Genomic DNA, 27,299 nt, shown 5'->3' on the forward strand with positions numbered 1-27,299 from the left:
GTTAGCTTGCGCTAGTTGGCTGTTCCTGTGCCAAAACTCTGGTATCTCTTTCTATAGCATGTTCTCCATCTTCTTGAGGCAAAACTGTCTAATTTATTCTCTTGTCCTTCTGCCACAGATATAGAGAGCAATAGATTTGAAAAAAATCTAAATCACAATACAATTGCAGTATTGAATCGCAATTAATATAGAATCACAATACACCTCATATCGGCACCTAAGTATCATGATAATATCATATTGTGAGGTCCCTGGCAATTCCAAGCCCAATTTCTTTCCTTTTACCGTTTACCAGTGAATCCTGTGATGAGCTGCTGTTGAGTGACCATATTAAAAGACAAATGCGTGTCACATATCCAGAGCTCACAACCTCACCGAGTGAAAAAGTTCTACAATAGCCCAATGCTGCTTGGCTGGTTCTCATCCCCCACAACTGAACTAGAGAGACAGGGGGGACTGATAGAGAAGAAAACAGATTTTACACAGCGCCTGCCTTATCCATCTGGCCAATATAATCAGCAAGTAATTTGTCTGCTGGAGTGGAGTGCCTTCACACCCCCATCTTTCCCCAGTGCTGACCTCTCTCCCCCTCCTCCTATCCCCTCTCCTCCCTTCCACCCAGCAGGTGCCTGCTGGAAGTGGGTTTGTGTTACGGGGGAAGCTCCCCAGAGGAGGCTGGGTTCTGTGTAAACACACCCGGGCCCTCCGCCGCTCTGCAGCCAGCGCCAAGACTGAACTTGGGATGACCTTGCCAAGCAAAGTCCCCAGAGAGTTCATTGGAAGGCCAGCATGAACTCTCTCCTTCTCGATTTTTTTATTTTATTCCCCCTCTTTGTGAAACTAAACCAATGTACGTACCAGACCTGTATCCCCAAGGGGGTGAGGAGTGAGGGGGAGATAAAGATGCTTTCAAGTTTACACCCCCTCCTCCCCTTCTATGCTGAAGGACACACACAATGTGAAACTGGGGCCCGTCTGGTGTGTTAACGTTGGGTGATCAAGGAAGGGATCTCAGAGATTACATGGAGTGTCAGTCATTAAAGGGGTGAAGGTGCATCAGGTGAAACTAAACCCAGCAAGGAACAATGAAACTATTCAGTGTGGTTTTACATGTGGTGTGTAGGTGACCAGCTGCAACATAACACTCGCACAAACATAAGCACGTGCACGGCAATATTTAGTTCCATTTCCTATCAATACTTTTGAAGTCTCTCAATTAAACCTGCAATAACATCCTCAATGTAGGCTAGCTATGTATATGGAAGGGGTCAAATAGGTCTATACAGCAAGAGTTTTTAGTAGCAGGTCTGCTACCCGGGCCAGGGAATGAGTTGAGCAGACCGACCCATAAAAAGGAGAAAAATAACATCCATAAAGAAAGCATAACAACCATCAAGTGGAAATGCAGAAGCAGTTAGGCCAAAGGTTCACGGTTGTAGAGGCCTACATAAACTAAACTCATCTAAACTCAACAAAAAGAAACGTCCCTTATTCAGGACCCTGTCTTCAAAGATAATTAGTAAAAATCCAAATAACTTCACAGATCTTCATTGTAAAGGGTTTAAACACTGTTTCCCATGCTTGTTCAATGAACCATAAACAATTCATGAACATTCACCTGTGGAAAGGTCGTTAAGACAGCTTACAGACGGTAGGCAATTAAGGTCCCAGTTATGAAAACTTAGGACACCAAAGAGGCCTTTCTACTGACTCTGAAAACACCAAAAGAAAGATGCCCAGGGTCCCTGCTCATCTGCGTGAATGTGCCTGAGGCATGCTGCAAGGAGGAATGAGGACTACAGATGTGGTCAAGGCAATACATTGCAGTGTCCGTACTGTGAGACACCTAAGACAGCGCTACAGGGAGACAGGTCGGACAGCTGATCGTCGTATAACACCTGCACAGGATCGGTACATCCGAACATCACACCTGCGGGACAGGTACAGGATGGCAACAACAACTGCTCGAGTTACACCAGGAATGCACAACTCCTCCATCAATGCTGAGACTGTCCGCAATAGGCTGAGAGAGGCTGGACTCAGGGCGTGTAGGCCTGTTGTAAGGCAGGTCAAAACCAGACATCACCGGAAACAACGTCGCCTTTGGGCACACACCCACCTTCACTGGACCAGACAGGACTGGCTCTTCACTGACGAGTCTCGGTTTTGTCTCACCAGGGGTGATGGTCAGACTCGCATTTATCGTTGAAGGAATTAGCGTTACACTGAGGCCTGTACTCTGGAGCGGGATCGTTTTGGAGGTGGAGGGTCCGTCATGGTCTGGGGCGGTGTGTCACAGCATCATCGGACTGAGATTGCCTGCAATGACAACAATCTCAATGCTGTGCGTTACAGGGAAGACATCCTCCTCCCTCATGTGGTACCCTTCTTGCAGGCTCATCCTGACATGACCCTCCAGCACGACAATGCCACCAGCCATACTGCTCGTTCTGTGCGTGATTTCCTGCGAGACAGGAATGTCAGTGTTACTGCTATGGCCAGCGAAGAGCCCGGATCTCAATCCCATTGAGCACGTCTGGAACCTGTTGGATCAGAGGGTAAGGGCCATTCCCCCCAGAAATGTCCAGGAACTTGCAGGTGCCTTGGTGGAAGAGTGGGGTAACATATCACAGCAAGAACTGTCAAATCTGGTGCAGTCCATGAGGAGGAGATGTACTGCAGTACTTAATGCAGCTGGTGGCCACACCAGTTACTGACTGTTACTTTTGATTTTGACCCCCCCCTTTGTTCACATTATTCCATTTCTGTGAGTCACATGTCTGTGGAACTTGTTCAGTTTCTGTCTCAGTTGTTGAATCTGATGTTCATACAAATTTTTACACAGGTTAAGTTTGCTGAAAATAAACCCAAGTGACAGTGAGAGGACGTTTCAAGTGAGAAATGATGAACAATTAGATGACTGGTTTAACATGGTTAAGTGACAAAACTAGTGTTTTGCTGCTTTTTGACAACATACTTCTTGAGCTGATTTAAATGAGTTAATAACAAGGTCATTCATTTCATCAAGACACTTAAATACCATTGGGAGATTAACTTTTTTCCATTGAATACTGTGGCATCGAATTTTTATAAGGCACACGTCTTGGCTAGCCATTTTTATTAGAAGTTGGACACACCCGTGTGTGTATGTGTGTGTGTGTATGTGTGTGTGTGTGTGGGCATGCCCGTGTGCATAGGGGCTCCTCCTATTTTATTATTGTTCAGCAAACAAAGCGATTGTTCACAATTTGATTGGAAGAAAGAAAAACATGAAAGTAAACTAATGATGACATTTGTTTTTCTTCAGAGAGGGAGGAGTATGTCAAGTCAGTGGAGAAGAAGTAATCCTTCATTTTCAGGAGAGCAAACGTTACAGGACACTGCCTTGACAGAGTGTTTAGAATCGCAGATACAAAGATTTCAACCAGTTAACAGGAGTAGAGCTGCCTTGCCTTAGGATTATGGATTAGCCTCAATGGGAAAAGTTGGTGTGCCAGGATCTCACAACCTCAATGTGTGTGTTCCCGAGCGTAGGCAGACAGAGGGATTCCATTTGCAATAAGCAACAGCAAGTTACAGTTACAAAGCAGAGCTGAAATCTGGGGCAGGACGTGAGTGGTGTGTGTGGGCCTGGGGCCATGGGCTGGTCAAGAGCTAGGACAAGGGCTGTGTGACCGGGCCTACTGGCTGTCTGATATTCATGACATCAATGCCGCAGCACAAATACGAGTAAATTGCCGTGCAGGGAGAGGGGACAAAGAGAGACAGAGAGAGGGGGAGGGAGGGAATGAGAGAGCGCTAGAGCACAGAAAGAGAGAGAGAGGGGGGAGACAGAAAGAGAGTGAGCTGACTGACATTAAGCTGGCTGACACAGTTTGGCAGGGGGAGTGTGTGGGGCTGCCTGTATCTTCCAGAGGCCTGCTGAGAGCTGGCTAAGGATAGGGGAGAGAGGAGGACTTGGGGCTAAATGGCTGGGTTCTGGACTGACAATGTTCCAAAACCAGAATGGGTCCTTTAGCGTGGAACAGTGCCCCCCAGGACACGTCTCATTGTAATGAAGAGGAACTGATTACTGTTCAGGGACAGAATGGCCAAAGGGTTGGGGCATTACACTGGTCCTTGGAAGGTTACTGATCAAGAAAATAGAACATACCTGCTGTAAACGTGTCATATCCTCTATGTATTCACTATGAGTATCCATTAAATATAACAATATTTTAGATGTTTGCTAAGAGTTGGTCAGCCCTAGGGTCAGGTAGTTATACAACTGTAATGCTCTCTTTCTGTGCTGTTCCATCTCCTGTCCTAGAAGCCACATAACATTTAGTGACAGAGCTGATACACGCACTGATCCATCAACGTAAGCAGAGGCACATTTTCATGGAAAGTGATAGAAAAGCATCAGCGCACAGAGCAACCTGTGTGTGTGTGTGTGTGTGTGTGTGTGTGTGTGTGTGTGTGCGTGTCACATCAAGGAGGAGACCTTCGCTTCGCCTCATTTCCACATTGCCTCATTTCAACTTAGTAGTCTTGAAACTGGGACACCTACTGCAATTTCATAATGCAAAGTTAAACACAATCAACATCAACACAGAGCACAAGTAAACAGGAAGGTAAACCCCAACAACGATACCTTGGCGGCAGAGTTGGACACTCCGTGTGTGACGTTGCGGATGAGCCCGCCTACATTGCCGTACTTGATAAGCTCAGAGACGCCCTCGGTGACATCATTGAGCAGTCCCATGGGGTTCCCCAGGAAGTCCACCGAGCCGAGTATCTGAGCCGCCTGGCTAATCAGCTCCTGAAGAGGAACACATCAATGGGATTGGCTGTGAAGTGCAACAGCAACAAAACCTGATTGGCTGTGAGATGCAGCAGCACCTGATTGGTTACTTCACTGTGACCAAGGCTTGAATGGAAGTTTGAAGTTAAGCATTGACCAGACACTAGAAAAAGTTTGATTTAAAACAATCAGTGTGGATAATACTTGCAAAGAGCCTCCTCCTCCACAGTCCTGCCAGGATTGTTTTGGGGGCATCATTTAAAAAAAATGTTGTCTCACGAAAGCAGTCTCTGTTTAACAGAGAGCTCTACATTTGAGCTACATTTGAGTCATTAAGTAGTAGAACAGATGGTAAACATGGGATTGTTTTTGATATTACAACAGAGCGCACAAGGCGGATCATATTCCAGAAGTATTTGACCCTTTAGAATTCCCACATCATATGGAAGAAGGTGCCCTGAGTGTCATTAGAGCAGAGAGTATAATTATGTGATGGTTTGGCTTTGATTTGATATCATTTCCAGGGAGTAAAATAAGTTCTGTGAATTTCTGGAAGATAAAACTATACTGTGCCATATTGTTTGCCAATTGAGAACATTGTTGAATGATTGTAGATCTTTATTCCACAATCTGTCAATTTAAAAGAGGCTTGGACGAGGCCTTTACTAGAAGGGAATACATTTCAGAGATGAGACCTCTTTTTCTAAGCAGTACCTTATAAAGGTATAAAGGCTTCTCTTTGTTTCCCAAGGTATCACCAAACGTAATTGTAAGTAGAAAAATAACAAGGTGCCAGGCAGGTTGTGCTTTTGTTGGATGTCTTGGAATGCGCAGAGACCCCCATCCCCAAGAATGTCTGAAAGTGTGTGCACTCCATTGTCATACCACAGGGGAAAGTAGATAGGGCCTCCCACCCAGAGACCAGGATTATGGAAAACAAACAGAACAGGTGTGTGAAATGATAGGGCCAAATATTAATTTAAATTGTTTCAGAAGAACATTGGAATAAATTAGGTCTTGTAATCTGTGTGGCTGAAAACATTTTCTTCTATGGGACGCCATGACAAGCAAGCTTCTGGATTTAACCAAGTAGCAAGAGAATGCAGAGCAAGGACCAAGTCTACCATTGGAAGATTGGGAGGCTTAGTCCATCTGAGGTTTTTTGTCTCTGTAATATGGAGGTGGTGCTATAGGGAGCATTGACCTGAAACTATTCTTTTGAGGAAGGATGTTGATTTGAACAACTGAAATTAATAGGGAGATGTAGTCCGTCTACATACATCGGTCTCTACATCTTTAAAGACTTCAAATTATTCAAAACAATCTTTTGCAACGAGGGATACATTTGAACACCCAGATATATGAAATTGTGGACCACTGGGATATTTAAAGGAATAGACGACTGGTCTATAGTTTAGTGGTAATAATGCAGACGCTCAATTGATCTTGTATCCTGCAATTTTGCTATAAAAAAAACCTGAAGATGTCTAAAAAGGTGGGGAAGAGACTGAGGAACTTTCTGGAAGAATACTAATGTAATGAGCATATCAGTGATGTTTGGAGCCATAGATTATGATAGGATCATGGCAGACTGATTGGCGTGCTGTCTGGGCTATGGGTTCAACAGATAAGACAAATAACAAGGAAGAAATCCCTGGAGAAAACGGACGTGAGCAGATGTTCCCAGTTAGAGCCATTGCAGATTGGTTGGCATAAGGGTTTGAATCATTTTTCGTGAATGAACCGTTCGTTGGTGACAGCAGAGTGAATCATATATAATGAGTGGCAGAATGTTATGTAAAATTTAGGTGGTATGCCATCCAGCCCCGGATGCATTCGGAAAGTATTCAGACCCCTTGCCTTTTTCCACATTTTGTTACATTACAGCCTTATTGTAAAATGTATTATATGGTTTCCCCCCCCTCATCAATCTATACACAATTCCCCATAATGACAGGTTTTTAAATTGAATTGAAGCTATGTTAGCAAACTGCTCGTTGGCCTTTGGTTTCAAAGTGAGTAAATGAGTAGGTCATGCACCATTTACATAATCATTTTGTCTTGTTCTATGTAGAACATCTGCTTGATGTCGGAGTCTGAGTAACTGGTTGAGGTCTGCCAGGTTAATACGCATCACCAAAATTGAAAGTTACAACAGATTGCCACCTTTAGCTGCTTATGAACATAAATGAATGCTAAAGCCATATGCATCATTTTGGAAATACGTCATTACATGTCCCTTCCAGTGAAAGTCTGTCTGTTCATTTTCCGCTCACCTCTCTGAAGTGCTTGAGGATGTCGTTGATGATGATCTCCTGCGTCTCGTAAGGGTGGACCCGGGTGAAGGGGTACATGTTGATCACTGCATCCTCAAACCGTATCAGCGGGATACCCAGGGTTCCCTTGAGGGCCTGCAGAGAGCACAGAGCACTTTTAGAACAAGCACAAGAAAATTGTCTGGGTGGATCAACAACATTCTAGGTAAGTGGAGAATCATGTACATTTGTTTGTCTTATAATGCCGACCAATTAAGTCAAAGAGAAAACCAACAGGCAAAGGCAGACATATGAATGCAGAAAGCACGCTATGCTTCCCTGTAAGAATATCCTGGTACGGCTTTGTATCATTTCTTTGTACTGAATTTAGTAACCTTTACCTTGAGGTCAGGCGGGAGCTTGTGAGAGGTGAACACACTCAGCTTGACCTGAGGGAGGCTGATCTTCAGGTTCTCAAAGTAGTAGCGCTTGGGAGCTCCCTGGTCATCACTGGCCTTCTCATATAGACTCTCATCCAACCTCTCCAGTTCTGGAACCATAAGACAGACAATGAACACTGACCATCCCAAATACAAGATACACACACACAGCAGACAGACACACCACCTGTTCTTTATAAAGGTACTCACTAACAAAATTGTCTGATTATAAATCAAAAAACGGTGTTGATCATCATGGTCAACAGGCCTTATACATGTATAATACAATGATGTCTAGAGTCATTTATACACGGTCTGCTTATAAATGAGAATATATAGAATGCCTCTCGTACAGTCCAAAAACCTGTCATGGTGTCCGTTCAGGAACCAGGGGTCTACCCACCTGCCTCTGTGTGGCCGTAACCAAAGAAGCTGAGCAGCTTCAGCAGGAGTTTCTCCTCGATGATGACAGTGAAGCGCCTCGCTGTCACCATGAGATGCTGCGCAGAAAACACTGTGTCATGACCTCAGTATTACAACATCTCCTCAGCCTTAACAATCATTCAGTTTATAAACACTCATGAACTTGCCTCCTTTGTAGACTGTTAGCTAACGCTTACTGTATGGCAAACAAACTAACTAGTTTGAATTTGCTAGCAGGTGTAAGTGATTGTTCACATGGGTCGTATTCATTTGGGCACACATTAGAAAAACATACAAATCGAGCATTTCTTATTGGACAAGACATGGTAGTCGCTCCCTGTTTCAATTTGTTTCCTTCAATTTCCTGCCTCATGAATAAGACCCTGATGGAGTCAGGCCATGCCTGAGTTGCTGTGAAGTGAACTTGGCAGTCAGGCCTTACCTTGAAGAGGTCGGTGAGAACGAGGTTGCTGGGGACCTTAACAGAGTTGATCTGCAGGGCGGCGCCAGTGTCCATGATGCTGCTCTCACTACTGGAGCCTGGGGAAACACACAGCATCACCGGCTGAGTGGTGCCCAGGAGCTGATTATCCACCTGGTGGAGGAGAGGGAGAAAGAGAGAGGGAGGGAGAAAGACAGCAAAAGATGCAATCAATCAATAACTACAATTCAAACTCCTCAGTTGATACTTAAAAGGTGCACTAAAGGGGTTAAGAAGGTGAATGGTTCAGGAGGGGTTACCTGGATGTTCTGGATGCTCAGCTCCAGCACCTCGTTGGCAGCGGTGCGAGTGAAGTGGATGTCTATACCTGACAATGTAGTGAACACCAGCTCCTCTGGCAGCTTGTTAACCAGGGAGAGACCCACGCCTTCCTCCAAGTTCACCAACACCTGACCATCAGACAAGACGGACAGGCGGAGAGACAGACAGAATGGTGGTCATGGTAGGTTAGCCTTATGTGACAATCCCTCAAGGATTTAACAAAATTTCTCGCATGTTATGCAAAGGCTTACAAATTTGACCAATCACTGCACTATTCCTGCATAAAATAATAAAATAATTGCAATATTACCACATAAAATGGTTCAACAAAGCAACAAGTCAACAAACCTTTTACCTCATCAGTACATTTGACAAATTTGTCAAAAATATTACAAATTGCAATGCGAAATGTCATTATTGCTACAGCAAAATCAAGCATTTTGTACGGCAATGATCCCAAAAAACTCTGCAAAATCCTTGAGGGACTTAAAGGTAAGCTATGGGTAGGAAGAGGAAATGTATCTTCAATACACTTTTAATGGTTAGTAAGTGTACCTCCAGTTCCTGTTCTGGCTTCTTCTTCTGAATGTTGTCTTTGTTCTGGTCCTCCTCTGTGCTCGGGGACGTCCGGTTCATTCGCCGCTGGTTGAAGTCACTGATCTACAGTAGCAACAGCATTACATAAAGCCAGTTACCGGCAGACATGGAACCAACATGAAAGTATTGAAACGATACAGTCAACTGATTTGTTTAGCACTTTTTTAGTTACTAAGTGATTCCATATGTGTTACTTCATAGTTTTGATGTCTTCACTATTATTCTATGTAGACAATAGTAAAAATAAAGAAAAACCCTTAAATGAATGGGTGTCCCCAAACCTCTGTCTGGTACTATATAGATCCAAATACACCCAAAGCTAACCTGCAGCACTCGTGTGGGTCCATCCGGCAGGACTTGGACAGACAGCACCCCAGAGCCAGGCCTCATCTTCTGGTTGATGAACTGCTGCTCTGGGCCCAGCTCCAGCAGGCCTGCAGCCGGCCCCAGCACCACCTCTGCCCCGTCAAACAGCCCCTCCACACCACCGTTCGCCTGAGGGGGATCAGAGGTCAACACAGAGGGGCACATTAAATAGAAATGGAGCTATATTCGGATTGGAAACAATGTTTGGTGAGACTTTGTTTTAGATGTCTACATACAGTATTGGCCTAATATACTAGCCCAGTGTTTCTAAGCTTCATAGGTCACATTGTCAAAAGTGTCTATATGCTCTAATCATAAGAACCTTATTCAATAGCATTATGAAGTACCTATTAAACATTTCAACACATTCAGCTGGAAATTAAGTGTTACTTAATCTCTGAAAAATACTATTAAGTGTTTAACAATGCAAGATTAGATACCAAAACCAATTATAATCAAATAAGAATTTGATATGGACAGCTAAAATAAAATGAAGTGTAACAGCAAAAGTATGTTTGATCAGCAGATAGTAAAGAGGCGTTCTGTGGGAACTACCCACCTGTACCACCAGCCGGGGCAGGCCACAGGTCAGCATGCCTGATGAGAAGTGCCAAGTCTGGGTGGTGCTGCGCCGCGGGTCTGGCCTCCTCAGCATCAAGGGCTCATAGCTAGGGAAAAGGGAGAGGACAATGATGTCAGATACATTATAATTTTTTCTGTACATATTTACCTGTAACAGGCAATAATTTCTAGGATTTTACTGAGTTACAGTTCATATAAGGAAATCAGTCAAGTGAAATAAATCTATGGATTTTACATGACTGGGAATACAGATATTCGCATCTGTTGGTCACAGAAAAAAAAAGGTAGTGGCGTGGATAGGGCTGTGGGGGTCACGAAATTGTCAGCCGGTGACAAGCAAATAACAGTCGTCTTACGGTAATTGACTGTTGATTAACATAAACACGCATAGCCTACAAGCCACTGATGCAGACCTCTGGAACATCTACATTTTAAAAAGTCTAATAAATCCATGTAATATAGCCTACACCATCACAATAAATCCATTATTTATTTTAGACAGGTCTAAAGCAGCATGATATGAAGAAAATGGAGTCTATTACAGAACAACATACTCCGAGTTGTCCTTATGTCAGGTCCTGATCTGGCTATGCCAAATAGCCATGAGCTACAATAGTTCATTTAGCAGACAAGTTTTGCTTTGAATTCCGTGGCATTATTTTATAGCATGAAGAATACAATTGAGTGCCCTAAAAAAATCCATTCCTTTTGTGGCCAGTGGCCGTTGTGCCCTTCTCCCAGAGTGCTGCATGCTCGGAAGCGTCTCACTCCCATGTCTATCCATCACGTGATCGGGCCTTTCTCACAGGCTACAAGTGAAGACAGACACATCGGGGATGAAACTGCACGCGTCTTTATCCAAATCCAAGGTGCATATTGAATATACTGGAAGAACTGTCCACATTACCTTTCGTCAGCAAACAAGATGCGTAGGCCTAATGAAAAGCACTAGCCTATGTCAATCTACTATCCCCCATAATAAAAAAGTCCACCTATTCTTAGCAAGAAATAAATATTCCAAACATAGTCTGGGACAGATATGGGATACAATAGATCCCAAATTAATACAGCCACTAGCATCTAAAAAACTTTTTACGCAATGTGGCTGACACAGCAGATCAGAACGTTTAGATTAAAATGTTGATAAACCATTAGGCTATTTCTTCACATTATAAGTGCAGCAATGCACACATTGCAGTAGGCTATAAGTGCAAAATGTTTCATTAGCGGGAAAACACCATTATCAAAACACGTCATCTACAGTATGCACTTTAATAGCAAATGGGTGATGCTTTCCCCGTGGTTCATTTTCATGCCAGCCAGGTAGGCTATACTTCTGTTGTAAAGATAAGCAATGTGCTTAATATTAGGAAATAAATAAATATAGTAGGCCTAGCCTATAGAAAGCTGATGGGATCCTCCTCTATATGCATAGCCTATAGAAATGTTGTGCAACATGAGCTCATGGGCTCTCATGAAGTGTTTGATCAGATTTCCAATTACATTTGCATTGATGTCAGAGTGATTAGAGGGACAATAGAGTGCCGAGTACCAGGCAGTTATCAAGTTTGGTAGACTATTAATGACCAGCAGGAGCATCAGCACTTGGAGAAGCCTAATTACTGTGGAATTTGACTGCCTTCATGACTCGTGACCGCCAGTGTGGCGGTAATACGGTTACCCCAACAGGCCTAGGCGTGTGTCAGAAAACCAGTCATTATCTGGTGTAACCACCATTTGCCTCATGCAGCGCAACACATCTCCTTCGCATAGAGTTGATCAGACTGTTGATTATGGCCTATGTTGTCCCACTCTTCAATGGCTGTGCGAAGTTGATGGATATTGGCGGGAACTGGAACACAGTGTCGTACACATCGATCAGGAGAATCCCAAACGTGCTCAATGTCTGGTGAGTATGCAGGCCATGGAAGAACTGGGACATTTTCAGCTTCCAGGAATTGTGTGCAGATGCATGCGACATGGGGCAGTGCATTATCATGCTGAAACACGAGGTGATGACGACAGATGAATGGCACGACAATGGGCCTCAGGATGTCTTCACGGTATCTCTGTGCATTCAAACTGCCCCAAAAATTGTTTTTTTAAATTGTGTTCGTTGTCCGTAACTTATGCCTGCCCATACCATAACCCAATCGCCACCATGTGGCACTCTGTTCACAACGTTAACATCAGCAAACCGCTCACCCACACAACGCCATGCACGTAGTCTGCAGTTGTGAGGCCATTTGGACATACTGCCAAATTTTTTAAAACAACGTTCGCAGAGGCTTCTGGTAGAGAAATTAACATTAAATTCTCTGGCAACAGCTCCGGTGGACATTCCTGCAGTCAGCATGCCAATTGCACGTTCCCTCAACTTGAGATATCTGTGGCATTGTGTTGTGTGACAAAACTGCACATTTTAGAGTGGCACACCTGTGTAATGGTCATGCTGTTTAATCAGCTTCTTGATATGCCACACCTGTCAGGTGGATGGATTGTCTTGGAAAATGAGAAATGCTCAGGGATGTAAACTAGGGATGCACTATATAATCGGTAAGCATGTCGGAATCGGACGACATTAGCTAAAAATGGAAACGTCGGCATTGGCCCAATGTCTAGTTTAACGCTGATGTGCAAAACCGTAGGTAGATGACGTGCATACCTATATAAACGTAGGTAGATGACGTGCATACCTATATAAACGTAGGTAGATGACGTGCATACCTATATAAACGTAGGTAGATGACGTGCATACCTATATAAACGTAGGTAGATGACGTGCATACCTATATAAACGTAGGTAGATGACGCGCATACCTATATAAACGTAGGTAGATGACGCCCATACCTATATAAACGTAGGTAGATGACGTGCATACCTATATAAACGTAGGTAGATGACGTGCATACCTATATAAACGTAGGTAGATGACGCCCATACCTATATAAACCGTAGGTAGATGACGTGCATACCTATATAAACGTAGGTAGATGACGCCCATACCTATATAATGTAGGTAGATGACGTCCATACCTATATAAACGTAGGTAGATGACGTGCATACCTATATAAACCGTAGGTAGATGACGTGCATACCTATATAAACGTAGGTAGATGACGTGCATATGTGCACACGAAAAATACAGCGCTACACAGAACAAAAGCAGAAAAATACTAAGTGCACACTTCCAACAACTAAACAAGTTCAACCTTGGTTGAAACTGACCCCTCCTGTCTCAGCCTCCAGTATTTATGCTGCAGTAGTTTATGTGTCGGGGGCTAGGGTCAGTTTGTTATATCTGGAGTACTTCTCCTGTCCTATTCGGTGTCCTGTGTGAATCTAAGTGTGCGTTCTCTAATTCTCTCCTTCTCTCTTTCTTTCTCTCTCTCGGAGGACCTGAGCCCTAGGACCATGTCCCAGGACTACCTGACATGAGGACTCCTTGCTGTCCCCAGTCCACCTGGCCATGCTCCTGCTCCAGTTTCAACTGACCTGAGCCCTAGGACCGTGCCCCAGGACTACCTGACATGAAGGCTCCTTGCTGTCCCCAGTCCACCTGACTGTGCTGCTGCTCCAGTTTCAACTGTTCTGCCTTATTATTATTCGACCATGCTGGTCATTTATGAACATTTGAACATCTTGGTCATGTTCTGTTATAATCTCTACCCGGCACAGCCAGAAGAGGACTGGCCACCCCACATAGCCCGGTTCCTCTCTAGGTTTCTTTCTAGGTTTTGGCCTTTCTAGGGAGTTTTTCCTAGCCACCGTGCTTTTACACCTGCATTGTTTGCTGTTTGGGGTTTTAGGCTGGGTTTCTGTACAGCACTTTGAGATATCAGCTGATGTACGAAGGGCTATATAAATAAATTTGATTTGATTTGATTTGGTTAGCGTGCAATGCACCAGGCCCGCCACAGGAGTCACTGGTGCGCGACTAGACAAGGATATCCCTACCGGCCAAACCCTCCCTAACCCGGACGACGCTAGGCCAATTGTGCATCGCCCCACGGACCTCCCGGTCGCGGCCGGTTACGACAGAGCCTGGGCACGAACCCAGAGTCTCTGGTGGCACAGCTGGCGCTGCAGTACAGCGCTCTTAATCACTGCGCCACCCGGGAGGCCCTGTATTTGTATTTTTGTTGAGTGTAGATACAGACATATCCTATAAAGATGAAACCACACATAAGAATATTTTTGAGTCAGGGAAGCAGTGACTGACTGATTGTCTGTGACTGCTGCCAACCCCGCGATGTCCAGCACCAGGGAGGAGTCCAGGGGGCGTGGCTGAGCAGGCTTGCTCTGTGGAGGGGAGGAGCCTTCGTGACATAGCATTCCTGTTCCCGTCATTCGCCACAGCTGGGAACGCTTCCCCGGCTCCTGAGGTAACAGGAACAAGTTTGGAATATTGTTATTTTGGAGTTGGAAAATTAGTCTGTAAACGGTCTTAAAGCCTTTTTATTCATGGATTTCAAGTGATCACTTCACTACTGAAAGTTATACGAAACCCAATGGAGAGTTCTGTCCCACTCATACAAAATGGGTGAAGTAGCTGACATTTGAAGCATAAACACTGCTACGTTTTAAGGTGTATTTGCTATAATGGTTGCACCTTTTTCTTGAGGACAACTCTCTGGGTCTTGGTCTCCACATCCAGCACCAGTTCAGCACCTGCCACCACCCGTTTTTTCCCCACCGGCCTCTTCCCTGCATCCCTGTAGAAACACAACAACATGAGTCAGCGTTTATGTCTGGGTTCATTAGAGCATACCGTAGCAGAACACTGTACAACCAAAAACATGCTATTTTTATTGGACAAGTCCAAGTAGTCCCTTCCTGTTTGTCTGTTTTTGTCCATTTGGTACCAAATGAACCTGACCCTGGTTCTGAACTATGCCTGTCCAACCTCAGTCTCTCTCATACTCACTGAGAAAAAGTGTATGTGGCCGCGATGTAGATGAAGTTCTCGTAGTAGAGTTTGTTGTATTCCCGGAAGAAGTTCATATCAGCGGTGACCTCAGACGAGCCGGCACCCTTCACAATGAGGGTGAGGTAGGGGGGCAGGGTGGGCTCGTCACAAGCAAAGTCCAGCACTGATCCCGCCTTCACCTCTGTGTGAAGCCGGATGTCTGCCACTCCGTGCTGCCAGAACTGGATGGGCACCTGCAGTAAACAAACTCAGTGTGAGACTTAGAATCTCAATAAGATTATGGGTGCCATTTTGGCACACAAAATTCACCAATAACAGCATGTCAGTTACAATGCAAACTCCAATGTTTTATTTGATTGTTTGGCTCCAACATGATTCGTTTCCCAATCTCTGTATGTACATCTATGGCGCTGAGAGAATCTGTGATATGAGAGTTCACCCCTGCAGACATCTCCAATACTGTACCTCTGAGATGTTGTCGATGCGGAACGGCGGTGGTAGTTGGTCGGTGTCGCTGAAGCAGATCTGATAGGTGGCTCCCTTCAGTGTAATCTCTGCTCGCAGGAAGAAACAGTTGCCCAGTGTGTCTCTGTCATGGAAACAACACAATACAGCACAACTACAGTAGAGGCATTTTCTGTAATACTTAACCATTATAATGAGTTGGGTATGGCATTATAAAGTTGGCTCTCTCTGTGGTCTTACACATGAGTGTCAGGAGTAAGTGTTTAATCATTTATGAATATTAAAAGTGCACTGTGCAGAAAAATGGCTGCGCCATTTCCTGGTTGCTAAAATTGTGACAAAACAAGCAAGTATAGTGTAAAGAGTCATTATACAATCTAAACTAGGGATGCACGATACCAAATCGGTAAGTATATCTGAATCGGACGGTATTAGCTAAAAATGCCAACATCGACCCGTTGTCTAGTTTAACACCGTTGTGCAAAACCGATGTCAAAGCTGACGTGCATACCTACACAACGTAGGTAGATGACGTGCATACCTACACAACGTAGGTAGATGACGTGCATACCTACACAACGTAGGTAGATGACGTGCATACCTACACAACGTAGGTAGATGACGTGCATACCTACACAACGTAGGTAGATGACGTACATACCTACACAACGTAGGTAGATGACGTACATACCTACACAACGTAGGTAGATGACGTACATACCTACACAACGTAGGTAGATGACGTGCATACCTACACAACGTAGGTAGATGACGTGCATACCTACACAACGTAGGTAGATGACGTGCATACCTACACAACGTAGGTAGATGACGTGCATACCTACACAACGTAGGTAGATGACGTGCATACCTACACAACGTAGGTAGATGACGTACATACCTACACAACGTAGGTAGATGACGTACATACCTACACAACGTAGGTAGATGACGTACATACCTACACAACGTAGGTAGATGACGTACATACCTACACAACGTAGGTAGATGACGTACATACCTACACAACGTAGGTAGATGACGTACATACCTACACAACGTAGGTAGATGACGTACATACCTACACAACGTAGGTAGATGACGTACATACCTACACAACGTAGGTAGGTAGATGACGTACATACCTACACAACGTAGGTAGGTAGATGACGTACATACCTACACAACGTAGGTAGGTAGATGACGTACATACCTACACAACGTAGGTAGGTAGATGACGTACATACCTACATAACGTAGGTAGATGACGTACATACCTACACAACGTAGGTAGATGACGTACACAACGTAGGTAGATGACGTACATACCTACACAACGTAGGTAGATGACGTACATACCTACATAACGTAGGTAGATGAAAAATACAGTGCTGCACAGAACAAAAGCATTAAAAAAAATACATCGCTAAACAGCATTTCTAACCTAGCCCACAATGTCTGCTGTGTGGATCGAACAGTCAACAAGCCAAGGAGTCATTTGAAAGAGTAAGAATATTTCAGTGAGACAACTCAAAAGGCAAAATCCATTAACTCCAAGATAATGGAATTCATTGCCCTTGACAACTGTTCTCTGTCGTGGATGATGTTGGCTTTCGCCGACTGGTCGAGCACCGGTACACACTACCAAGAAGACGCTATTTTTCAGATGTTGCCCTACCAGAGTTACACAGTATTGTTGAAACTCACATTAATGAGCTACTTTATGTGGGCATCACTGCTATTAGCTTCACGACTGACATTTGGACCAGCGATGTCAGCCCCATGAGCATTATGATTCTGACAGCACAGTGGGTCCACAAGGATTTTGTACTGAGGAAAGCCGTATTGCATGCTCAAGAATGTGTTGGTTCTCATACCGCTGCTGCCATTTCAATGGCATTTGAGAACATGTTTGAAACATTAACATTCCCAGCTCCATTTAAACAACTGACTGGAGAAATAAGCTCATCAACTGCGTCTGCAGCAGACGTGATATCCTCGGTCATGGCATTGAAACGCCTGCTCAACAAAACTGCGGACTCATACCGTCGGGTCAACTCGGAAAAGTACTCTAGAGGCTGTGAACAAGCGATTCGGTGGCATTCTCTCTGAGCCTCTTTACTGTGTCGCCACCAGGCTCGATGCTCGGTACAAGGACCGCTACTTCGATGCAGACAAGAAACAGGGTTTTCGTGAAATGTTATATACATAGCTGGACAAGATGGAAACGGACAGTGACAGTGCGCACTGAGGAAGAGGCCACGGACAGACAGAGCTGAAACTTCACTGCTTGACATGTATGATGAAATCCTGGTTGAGACTGAACAAATGAACAACGAAACAGCACAGCAAGAAAGTGAAAGAAATAGGTTTTGATTGTTTTACTGGTAAATGGAGATATATGTAAATGCCAACAACATAACTTTTTGGTCAGTGTATGTTTCAACTATTTAACTGTACTAGAATGCTTAAAATGCCTCTAACATTTTTAATATTAGTTATTGGAATCAGATATTTTGGCAAGGAAAATATCAGATATCAGTATCAAAAATGTCATATTGCTGCATCCCTAATCTAAACCACTGTGAAATATATTTCCCATAACCAAAAATATTGTAATATTAAGTTACATATTGCATTTTTAAAGCCTTTGGAGCAGCTATGGTGCCAGGGATTTGTTCTTACTGTATTTTCACAATGAGCACTATTTTGTATGCATGACAGTATAGCCGTTTTCTCAGATAGTCCTATAGTCTTTTACCTCATGTTGACATGGAAGGACTTGGGCTTGTTGACCTCGAAGCCTCCGGACCAGGTGCAGTTTTGGTTGTCCATGAGGCGCACACACAGAAGCTGGTCATAGTCATTCCTGGGCCAGTGGAAGACCACACTGGAACCCGGCAGGGTGGAGATGTAGCCCTCTGGGTTCACCGTTCCCTGGAGTCATACAACAACAAGGGTTGTTGACATGGTCCTTATCATGAAGCATTGCTGCTGTATGACTAGATCCAATAAAGATCCTGTTTGAGTCCTAAACCAGTGGACATCTGCTTTCTTTTCATTGCTTTGTTTTGTCCCTTTGGATGTGTCTAATTCCTGTCTTTGCACTGTCAGTCACTCACCTTGCCCCTGGCAAACTCCCTCTGGGAGAAGGCCAGTTTGTGGGTGGAGCGGTTGTCCAGCAGGTACCGAGGGGCAAAGGTCACGATGTGGGTGTCTCTGTAGCGGCCCTTGCCTTTACGAACGTTGATGCCTGCGTGAAAACACAAAACAGCATATTTCACGGCTGCGACAGGCTATATAATAGACAAGGGCAACAAATGGGCACCGATGCCCAAGGCTAACCATTAGTGAGGTGTTGTTGTTAGGCTACTTGAGGTTGTTGTTAGGCTACTTGCCTGTGTTGTTAGGCTACTTGCCTGTGTTGTTAGGCGACTTGCCTGTGTTGTTAGGCGACTTGCCTGTGTTGTTAGGCTACTTGCCTGTGTTGTTAGGCTACTTGCCTGTGTTGTTAGGCTACTTGCCTGTGTTGTTAGGCTACTTGCCTGTGTTGTTAGGCTACTTGCCTGTGTTGTTAGGCTACTTGCCTGTGTTGTTAGGCTACTTGCCTGTGTTGTTAGGCTACTTGCCTGTGTTGTTAGGCTACTTGCGGTTGTTGTTAGGCTACTTGCCTATGTTGTAGATGAGTCCAGGTCTATTCCCATGCTGGATGACCTTCACCGCCCTCACTCCACTCCCACCATCCAGGGAAAAGCCCTGGCACCAACCGGGAACCCCATCCGGATGGATCCCTTTCCCTATCCGCATAGTGCACCTGAGAAAAATGGAGACATAAGAGAACCGGAATTGTGGAAGCTCAACTTAGTTGTTTTTTTAGGATGTGAATTAATACATAGTTAATTAGCTTAGTTAACTTTTAGCGAACTAATTTATAGTTTGATTTATATCTGCTAATGTGTTGTCTATCAATATATAGCCTACCATCCTTCTGCAATGTCTCTCGACAGACAGAAACGTTTACACAGAAATTCACATTATGGACAGTGCAGCCACTGGAGAGGATCTCCCTTGAGAAAACTAGATCTACTTTATATATATATATATATTTTTTTTTTTTCCTGCTACACCGTGCAGTAACCTGTTTTCCTCACCGCAAAGGCAAAGTGCTTTTACACTTTTGATATCACCGCTACTGAAATAATTGTATATTGAACATTTGTTCAAATTATGGTTTTACGGAAGTATTACTAAACTGTGCAACACTGCTCCTTTTATACATGTGAACAATAAAAGGGATAGTGTCTAGAATCAGAAGTGGAACCAGGCCCTACAGCACACTCACATGGCTGGCTGCTCCTTGTCAGTGTAACAGAAGAGCAAGGGGCTGAGACTCCTGGCTAACTCGTGCTCCTCAAACTGACCGCCTGCATCCGTCTTCCCATTGTCCTGACGGAAGATCAACGGCAGACCTGAGGGGATGAAAACAGTCAGAACCGTCAAAAGGTCAATACTTATTTTAATTCGATTCACTGTGTGTGTGTGTTCTGTATATGAGGGATAGTAAGCACCAGTCTTGTTGATGAGCCAGTAGGGTGCTGAGATGAGGATCTTGAGCGCCCCCTGTGCCCGCAGGATGATGCGTATGGTGAGACAGAGCAGACGCTTGTTGGCATCATACAGCCGCATGCGCACCACATAGTTCTGGGTACCAGGGGGAATCAGCAGCTCCTTACACACAGAGAAGTTCTCTAGCAGCACCCCTAGTGGGAGGAGGAGGGGGGCACAGACATGGTCAGGGTGAAAAGGTGTGGACTAGGCTGTATAGTTCAATGAAAAAGTCTAATGTGTGATTTCAGGCTGTAAGCAATAAAATACAAAAAGTCAACAAGGGGGTGAATGCTTTTCAAGGCACTACACATACTAGATACAGTGCCTTTGGAAAGTATTCAGACCCCTTGACTTTTTCCACATTTTGTTACAGCCTTATTCAAAAATGGATTAAACAAATCCTCATCAAGACTCTTCCTAAAGCTGGCCGCCCAGCCAAACTGAGCAATCAGGGGAGACCAAGGTGGTGACCAAGAACCCGATGGTCACTGACAGAGCTCTAGAGTTGCTCTGTGGAGATGGGAGAACCTTCCAGAAGGCCAACCATCTCTGCTGCACTCCACCAATCAGGCCTTTATGGTAGAGTGGCCAGATGGAAGCCAAAAGGCACCTATAGACTCTCAGACCATGAGAAACAAGATTCTCTGGTCTGATGAAACCAAGATTGAACTCTTTGGCCTGAATGCCATGCATCACATCTGGAGAAAACCTGGCACCACCCCTACGGTGAAGCATGGTGGTGGCAGCACCATGCTGTGGCGATGTTTTTCAGCGGCAGGGCTTGGGAGACTAGTCAGGATTGAGGGAAAGATGAACAGAGCAAGGTATAGAGAGGTCCTTGATGAAAACCTGCTCCAGAGCTCTCAGGACCACAGACTGGGGCGACGGTTCACCTTCCAACAGGACATTGACCCTAAGCACACAGCCAAGACAACGTAGAAGTGGCTTCGGGACAAATCTCAATGTCCTTGAGTCGCCCAGCTAGAGACTAGACTTGAACTCGATCAAATATCTCTGGAGAGACCTGAAAATAGCTGTGCAGTGACACTCCCATCCAAGCTGACAGAGTTTGAGAGGATCTGCAGAGAAGAACGGGAGAAACTCCCCAAATACAGATGTGCCAAGCTTGTCGTGTCATACCCAAGAAGACTCGAGGCTGTAATCGCTGCCAAAAGGTGCTTCAACAAAGTACTGAGTAAAGGGTCTAAATACTTAAGTAAATGCACTATTTCCGTTCTAAATTTGCAAAAAAAAATTGAAACGTGTTTTTTGCTTTGTCATTATGGGGTATTGTGCATAGATTGATGAGGGAAAAAATGATTTAATCCATTTTAGAATAAGGCTGTAACGTAACAAAGTATGTAAAAGGTCAGGGGTCTGAAAACGTTCAGAATGCACTGTATATTATCATCACATAAATTGTGCATTTCCACTATGGGGTTTTTACACCTGTATTTCCGCCTCTGAGGCTTGGTCCACAAAAAGTCCAGGACCATGGCCCTCGTATACCTAGATTACATGGCTATGATATACACTGCTCAAAAAAATAAAGGGACCACTTAAACAACACAATGTAACTCCAAGTCAATCACACTTCTGTGAAATCAAACTGTCCACTTAGGAAGCAACACTGATTGACAATAAATTTCACATGATGTTGTGCAAATGGAATAGACAACAGGTGGAAATTATAGGCAATTAGCAAGACAGTTCTACAGGTGGTGACCACAGACCACTTCTCAGTTCCTATGCTTCCTGGCTTATGTTTTGGTCACTTTTGAATGCTGGCGGTGCTTTCACTCTAGTGGTAGCATGAGACGGAGTCTACAACCCAGACAAGTGGCTCAAGTAGTGCAGCTCATCCAGGATGGCACATCAATGCGAGCTGTGGCAAGAAGGTTTGCTGTGTCTGTCAGCGTAGTGTTCAGAGCATGGAGGCGCTACCAGGAGACAGGCCAGTACATCAGGAGACGTGGAGGAGGCCGTAGGAGGGCAACAACCCAGCAGCAGGACCGCTACCTCCGCCTTTGTGCAAGAGCCAGAGCACTGCAAAATGACCTCCAGCAGGCCACAAATGTGCATGTGTCTGCTCAAACGATCAGAAACAAACTCCATGAGTGTGGTATGAGGGCCCGACGTCCACAGGTGGGGGTTGTGCTTACAGCCCAACACCGTGCAGGACGTTGGGCATTTGCCAGAGAAAACCAAGATTGGCAAATTCGCCACTGGCGCCCTGTGCTCTTCACAGATGAAAGCAGGTTCACACTGAGCACATGGCAGACGTGACAGAGTCTGGGGACGCCATGGAGAAAGTTCTGCTGCCTGCAACATCCTCCAGCATTTCTTTAGGGGGCCGCACAGCCCTCCATGTGCTCGCCAGAGGTAGCCTGAAAGCCATTAGGTACCGAGATGAGATCCTCAGACCCCTTGTGAGACCATATGCTGGTGCGGTTGGCCCTGGGTTCCTCCTAATGCAAGACAATGCTAGACCTCATGTGGCTGGAGTGTGTCAGCAGTTCCTGCAAGAGGAAGGCATTGATGCTATGGACTGGCCCGCCCGTTCCCCAGACCTGAATCCAATTGAGCACATCTGGGACATCATGTCTCGCTTTATTACCCAACGCTTAACGTTGCACCACAGACTGTCAAGGAGTTGGCGGATGCTTTAGTCCAGGTCTGGGAGGAGATCCCTCAGGAGACCATCCGCCACCTCATCAGGAGCATGCCCAGGCGTTGTAGGGAGGTCATACACGCACGTGGAGGCCACACACACTACTGAGCCTCATTTTGACTTGTTTTAAGGACACTACATCAAAGTTGGATCAGCCTGCAGTGTGGTTTTCCACTTTAATTTTGAGTGTGACTCCAAATCCAGACCTCCGTGGGTTGATAAATTTGATTTCCATTGATAATTTGTGTGATTTTGTTGTCAGCACATTCAACTATGTAAAGAAAAAAGTATTTAATAATAATATTTCATTCATTCAGATCTAGGATGTGTTATTTTAGTGTTCCCTTTATTTTTTTGAGCAGTGTAGTATTATTTCCAGGTCATGAACATTGAGATTCTTAATAGGTGGATAGGTGATTATATGAGAATGGCAGCGGTGGGACTCTGACCTAGCTCCATGTTCTGGGAGGTGTCTGCAGCATGCAGCACAGCCTCCTTGCCCGGCTTCAGGGAGCCCTTGATGGACGTGCCCTTGATGTAGTAGTTGAGGTCGCAGGGCAGCAGGTTGGCCAGCACCAGCGTGGGCAGCAGGTAGATGGTGTGGCCTGGCTGCCAGTAGATCTGCTTGGAGCTGCCGGAACCTGATACGGTCTTGGCAGGCTGCTGGTCCGGGTAGTTCTCTTTCTTGATCACCACGCAGAACCTAACAGAGGGCAGGAGAGAAGAGGCGAGATGGGAGAGGAAGAGCGTAATTGAGAAGGTATCCCATGTAAGAAAATAAAGAATGTTCTACATTTAGCCTGAGGGCTGATATGCCAATAGCATGCACGTGTTGCTTAAACAAGTAGTGTAAACTTGGGAGACAAATTCTATCAACACCAGGGTGGGGTTAGACTAGAAATAAATACATGATTTGGTATGATTGGTTGGATTTATTTCTGGACTGAGCAGACTCAGACTGTGTGTACTGAACTGGAATTTTACCTGAAGCTCCGTTTGAGGTGGTCCTCAAAGTCGGCCGACTGGCACTCCCTCTTGCTGCTCTTGACCTCGCCGGGTCTCTCCACGCTGGTCCAATGGATGGGCACCTTGCAGAAGAACAGGCCCAGGCCTTTGGGCCGCGCCTGCAACCGCCACGACGTCAGGTGGAGGGGCACCGCCAGGGCCTCGCCGGGCAGGATGGGCGGCAGCACCACAGGCTCTGAACAAACAGTTAGAGATAATTATATTCCTTCTTTAACCAATAATTAGTCTAATCTTCATGTCAATTCTTTTCACTGTTCAGTGTTGTTTTTGCATGGGAACTGTTGAGTATGTCCCAGTGTGAGGGTGAACCATGATATATCATTGGGGTGACTCACTGTCTGGTGCTGAGGGGCTGTCCAGTCGCACCTCCATGGGGACTTCCAGGCGGTTCTTGACCATGAGGGCTGAACGGACTGTGATCACCTTCCGGGCACTACCCTCCATGGTGATCGAGAAGACCACGCGCACCGGCGGCAGAGCTGAGAACTACAACCACAGACATATCAGAGCCTAGACCCACAGACATATCAGAGCCTAGACCCACAGACATATCAGAGCCTAGACCCACAGACATATCAGAGCCTAGACCCACAGACATATCAGAGCCTAGAACCCCAGACATATCAGAGCCTAGAACCCCAGACATATCAGAGCCTAGAACCCCAGACATATCAGAGCCTAGAACCCCAGACATATCAGAGCCTAGAACCCCAGACATATCAGAGCCTAGAACCCCAGACATATCAGAGCCTAGACCCACAGACATATCAGAGCCTAGACCCACAGACATATCAGAGCCTAGACCCACAGACATATCAGAGCCTAGACCCACAGACATATCAGAGCCTAGACCCACAGACATATCAGAGCCTAGACCCACAGACATATCAGAGCCTAGACCCACAGACATATCAGAGCCTAGACCCACAGACATATCAGAGCCTAGACCCACAGACATATCAGAGCCTAGACCCACAGACATATCAGAGCCTAGACCCACAGACATATCAGAGCTTAGAACCCCAGACAGAGCCTAGAACCCCAGACATATCAGAGCCTAGAACCCCAGACATATCAGAGCCTAGACCCACAGACATATCAGAGCCTAGAACCCCAGACATAGAGCCTAGACCCACAGACATATCAGAGCCTAGACCCACAGACATATCAGAGCCTAGAACCCCAGACATATCAGAGCCTAGACCCACAGACATATCAGAGCCTAGACCCACAGACATATCAGAGCCTAGACCCACAGACATATCAGAGCCTAGAACCCCAGACATATCAGAGCCTAGAACCCCAGAGCCTAGAACCCCAGACATATCAGAGCCTAGAACCCCAGACATATCAGAGCCTAGAACCCCAGACATATCAGAGCCTAGAACCCCAGACATAGAGCCTAGAACCCCAGACATATCAGAGCCTAGAACCCCAGACATATCAGAGCCTAGAACCCCAGACATATCAGAGCCTAGACCCACAGACATATCAGAGCCTAGAACCCCAGACATATCAGAGCCTAGAACCCCAGACATATCAGAGCCTAGAACCCCAGACATATCAGAGCCTAGAACCCCAGACATATCAGAGCCTAGAACCCCAGACATATCAGAGCCTAGAACCCCAGACATATCAGAGCCTAGACCCACAGACATATCAGAGCCTAGACCCACAGACATATCAGAGCCTAGAACCCCAGACATATCCTAACAGGGAATAAAAGGGGGAAAGTACTGGCTTATAGAAGTGTGATTGAAAGCACACCTACATAGACATGAGGGTGTATGATGTTGGTCCTGCTGACAGGGCTGCCCACCTAGAAAATGTAAAGAAATATCACAAACAATAAGCAGCATAATGCTAGTGACATATAGGAAACATGTGAGAGCAGTGTTGGAGTAAACTATACAGCTGTATTTTATTTAATAGCCAAGTAAGACCACCTCTCTTGACCTTTGATCTGAAGACTCACCGTGTTAGAGGGATTGTTGCGGTCGGGGGCGGCGTAGCGGAAGAACACACCCACTTTGTCCACGGACACGGGTTTGACCTGCTCCCAGCCCCCCACACGCACCAACAGCTGATGTAGCTTCAGCTCATGCGTGTGTCTGCAGAGAAACACAATAACCAACCGTTCAGAATACACAGATCTCAGTTTGTATTGATTTTTACATTTTAATAATATAGCAGACGCTCTTATCCGGAGGGATTATAGTCAGTGCAAGGTAGTTAGTTCCCCAGATTGGCATGAATTATGAATCGGTGTGTGATCACCAGTTTAAAGTCTTATTCACTCGTCCTTGAACTTTCTTGTTCTTCCTTTTAGGTCTTAATCCCTATACGGAAATAACGGTGACGCACCAGAAACCATACCTATGCCTGAGTTTCTCTCGAGCTTCAAATTCAAAGGGAATCTCCTCTCCGGGCAGCACCTCTCGCCACTGGCTGACATTGTGGGTGTCATCTGTGCCTGGGCCGTGGACGTGGGATATGGAGTCCGCACTGCCACTGTGAGACAGCGCCACCCTGTGGGCAAATGGAGCACTCTGGTTACCAACATTTTTTAAGGTAGACTCAGCAACATGACATTATCAATGGGAAGACTCTACTCCACTGACCTTGTAGGGGTGGTGGTGAGGGTGGCGAACCACATGGTACATCCCGTGTGATTGCGCAGGGCATAGGGTACAAACGGCTGCCTCCGCTTGGACAGCTTCACGTCGGCTATAAAGCAGGCAAGAGACAAGAGAGGTATTCTTTACTAAGGAACGGGCCCTATAACTACACTTCAAACTGTCAACCACTTTCCTCACAGTTACTTGAAAAATATATTCAATATACTAAAGAATATATTGGGTTCTCTGGAATATAAAACATATTTTTCATGGAATGTTTTTGAATTTCTGTCTATTGCATTTGAAATGATATAAAACAATGACAAAAACAATGGCTTTTTAAAAATGAGATGCAGATATCCACATCAAAATGCCATTCATTGGATGCTTCCAAAGTTAATGCACAACATCATTAATCCCATTCCAAATGTCAGCATGGATTTCCGAATGTCAGTTTTCAATCATGTGTTATACAGATGGTTCCACGGTGGAGGCTAACAACATGACCATACCTACCACAACGATACTCATTCAAATAAAGATGGGAGGAGGATGCACAGATGAGATATAGCAACGGTTCACATTGACAGAGCATGCTCTTTTAAGCTTGGTTACTCAGAGGTAAATAATAATAGTAAACAATAATCACAATGGATTGGATTTCTATAGATTGATATTGAATGGGGGAGGTGAGACAACATGAGACAGAGAATACACAAAGGAAAGTGTGACACTGAGAATATGCTACTAATCTAACATGACTCTGGGAC

At 45.2% G+C, this 27,299-nt stretch overlaps 1 protein-coding gene across 1 annotated transcript in view; it reads right to left on the reverse strand.

Annotated features, from left to right (window-relative positions):
* Nucleotides 1-27,299, reverse strand: part of LOC118359729 (intermembrane lipid transfer protein VPS13D) — a 64,934-nt gene that overhangs the window by 11,379 nt on the left and 26,256 nt on the right. The window contains 25 exon segments of the mRNA XM_035738382.2: nucleotides 4,634-4,801; nucleotides 7,060-7,194; nucleotides 7,440-7,588; nucleotides 7,882-7,978; nucleotides 8,344-8,496; nucleotides 8,643-8,792; nucleotides 9,220-9,324; nucleotides 9,586-9,756; nucleotides 10,187-10,295; nucleotides 14,434-14,591; nucleotides 14,824-14,926; nucleotides 15,139-15,374; nucleotides 15,607-15,730; nucleotides 18,368-18,543; nucleotides 18,729-18,859; nucleotides 19,278-19,420; nucleotides 19,949-20,075; nucleotides 20,175-20,366; nucleotides 23,335-23,588; nucleotides 23,870-24,086; nucleotides 24,247-24,397; nucleotides 25,683-25,730; nucleotides 25,887-26,022; nucleotides 26,288-26,440; nucleotides 26,533-26,638. Coding sequence (XP_035594275.2) covers nucleotides 4,634-4,801; nucleotides 7,060-7,194; nucleotides 7,440-7,588; nucleotides 7,882-7,978; nucleotides 8,344-8,496; nucleotides 8,643-8,792; nucleotides 9,220-9,324; nucleotides 9,586-9,756; nucleotides 10,187-10,295; nucleotides 14,434-14,591; nucleotides 14,824-14,926; nucleotides 15,139-15,374; nucleotides 15,607-15,730; nucleotides 18,368-18,543; nucleotides 18,729-18,859; nucleotides 19,278-19,420; nucleotides 19,949-20,075; nucleotides 20,175-20,366; nucleotides 23,335-23,588; nucleotides 23,870-24,086; nucleotides 24,247-24,397; nucleotides 25,683-25,730; nucleotides 25,887-26,022; nucleotides 26,288-26,440; nucleotides 26,533-26,638 — 3,692 coding nt within the window.

Source organism: Oncorhynchus keta, chromosome 27, assembly GCF_023373465.1.
Source record: "Oncorhynchus keta strain PuntledgeMale-10-30-2019 chromosome 27, Oket_V2, whole genome shotgun sequence".
Taxonomy (NCBI): Eukaryota; Metazoa; Chordata; class Actinopteri; order Salmoniformes; family Salmonidae; genus Oncorhynchus; species Oncorhynchus keta.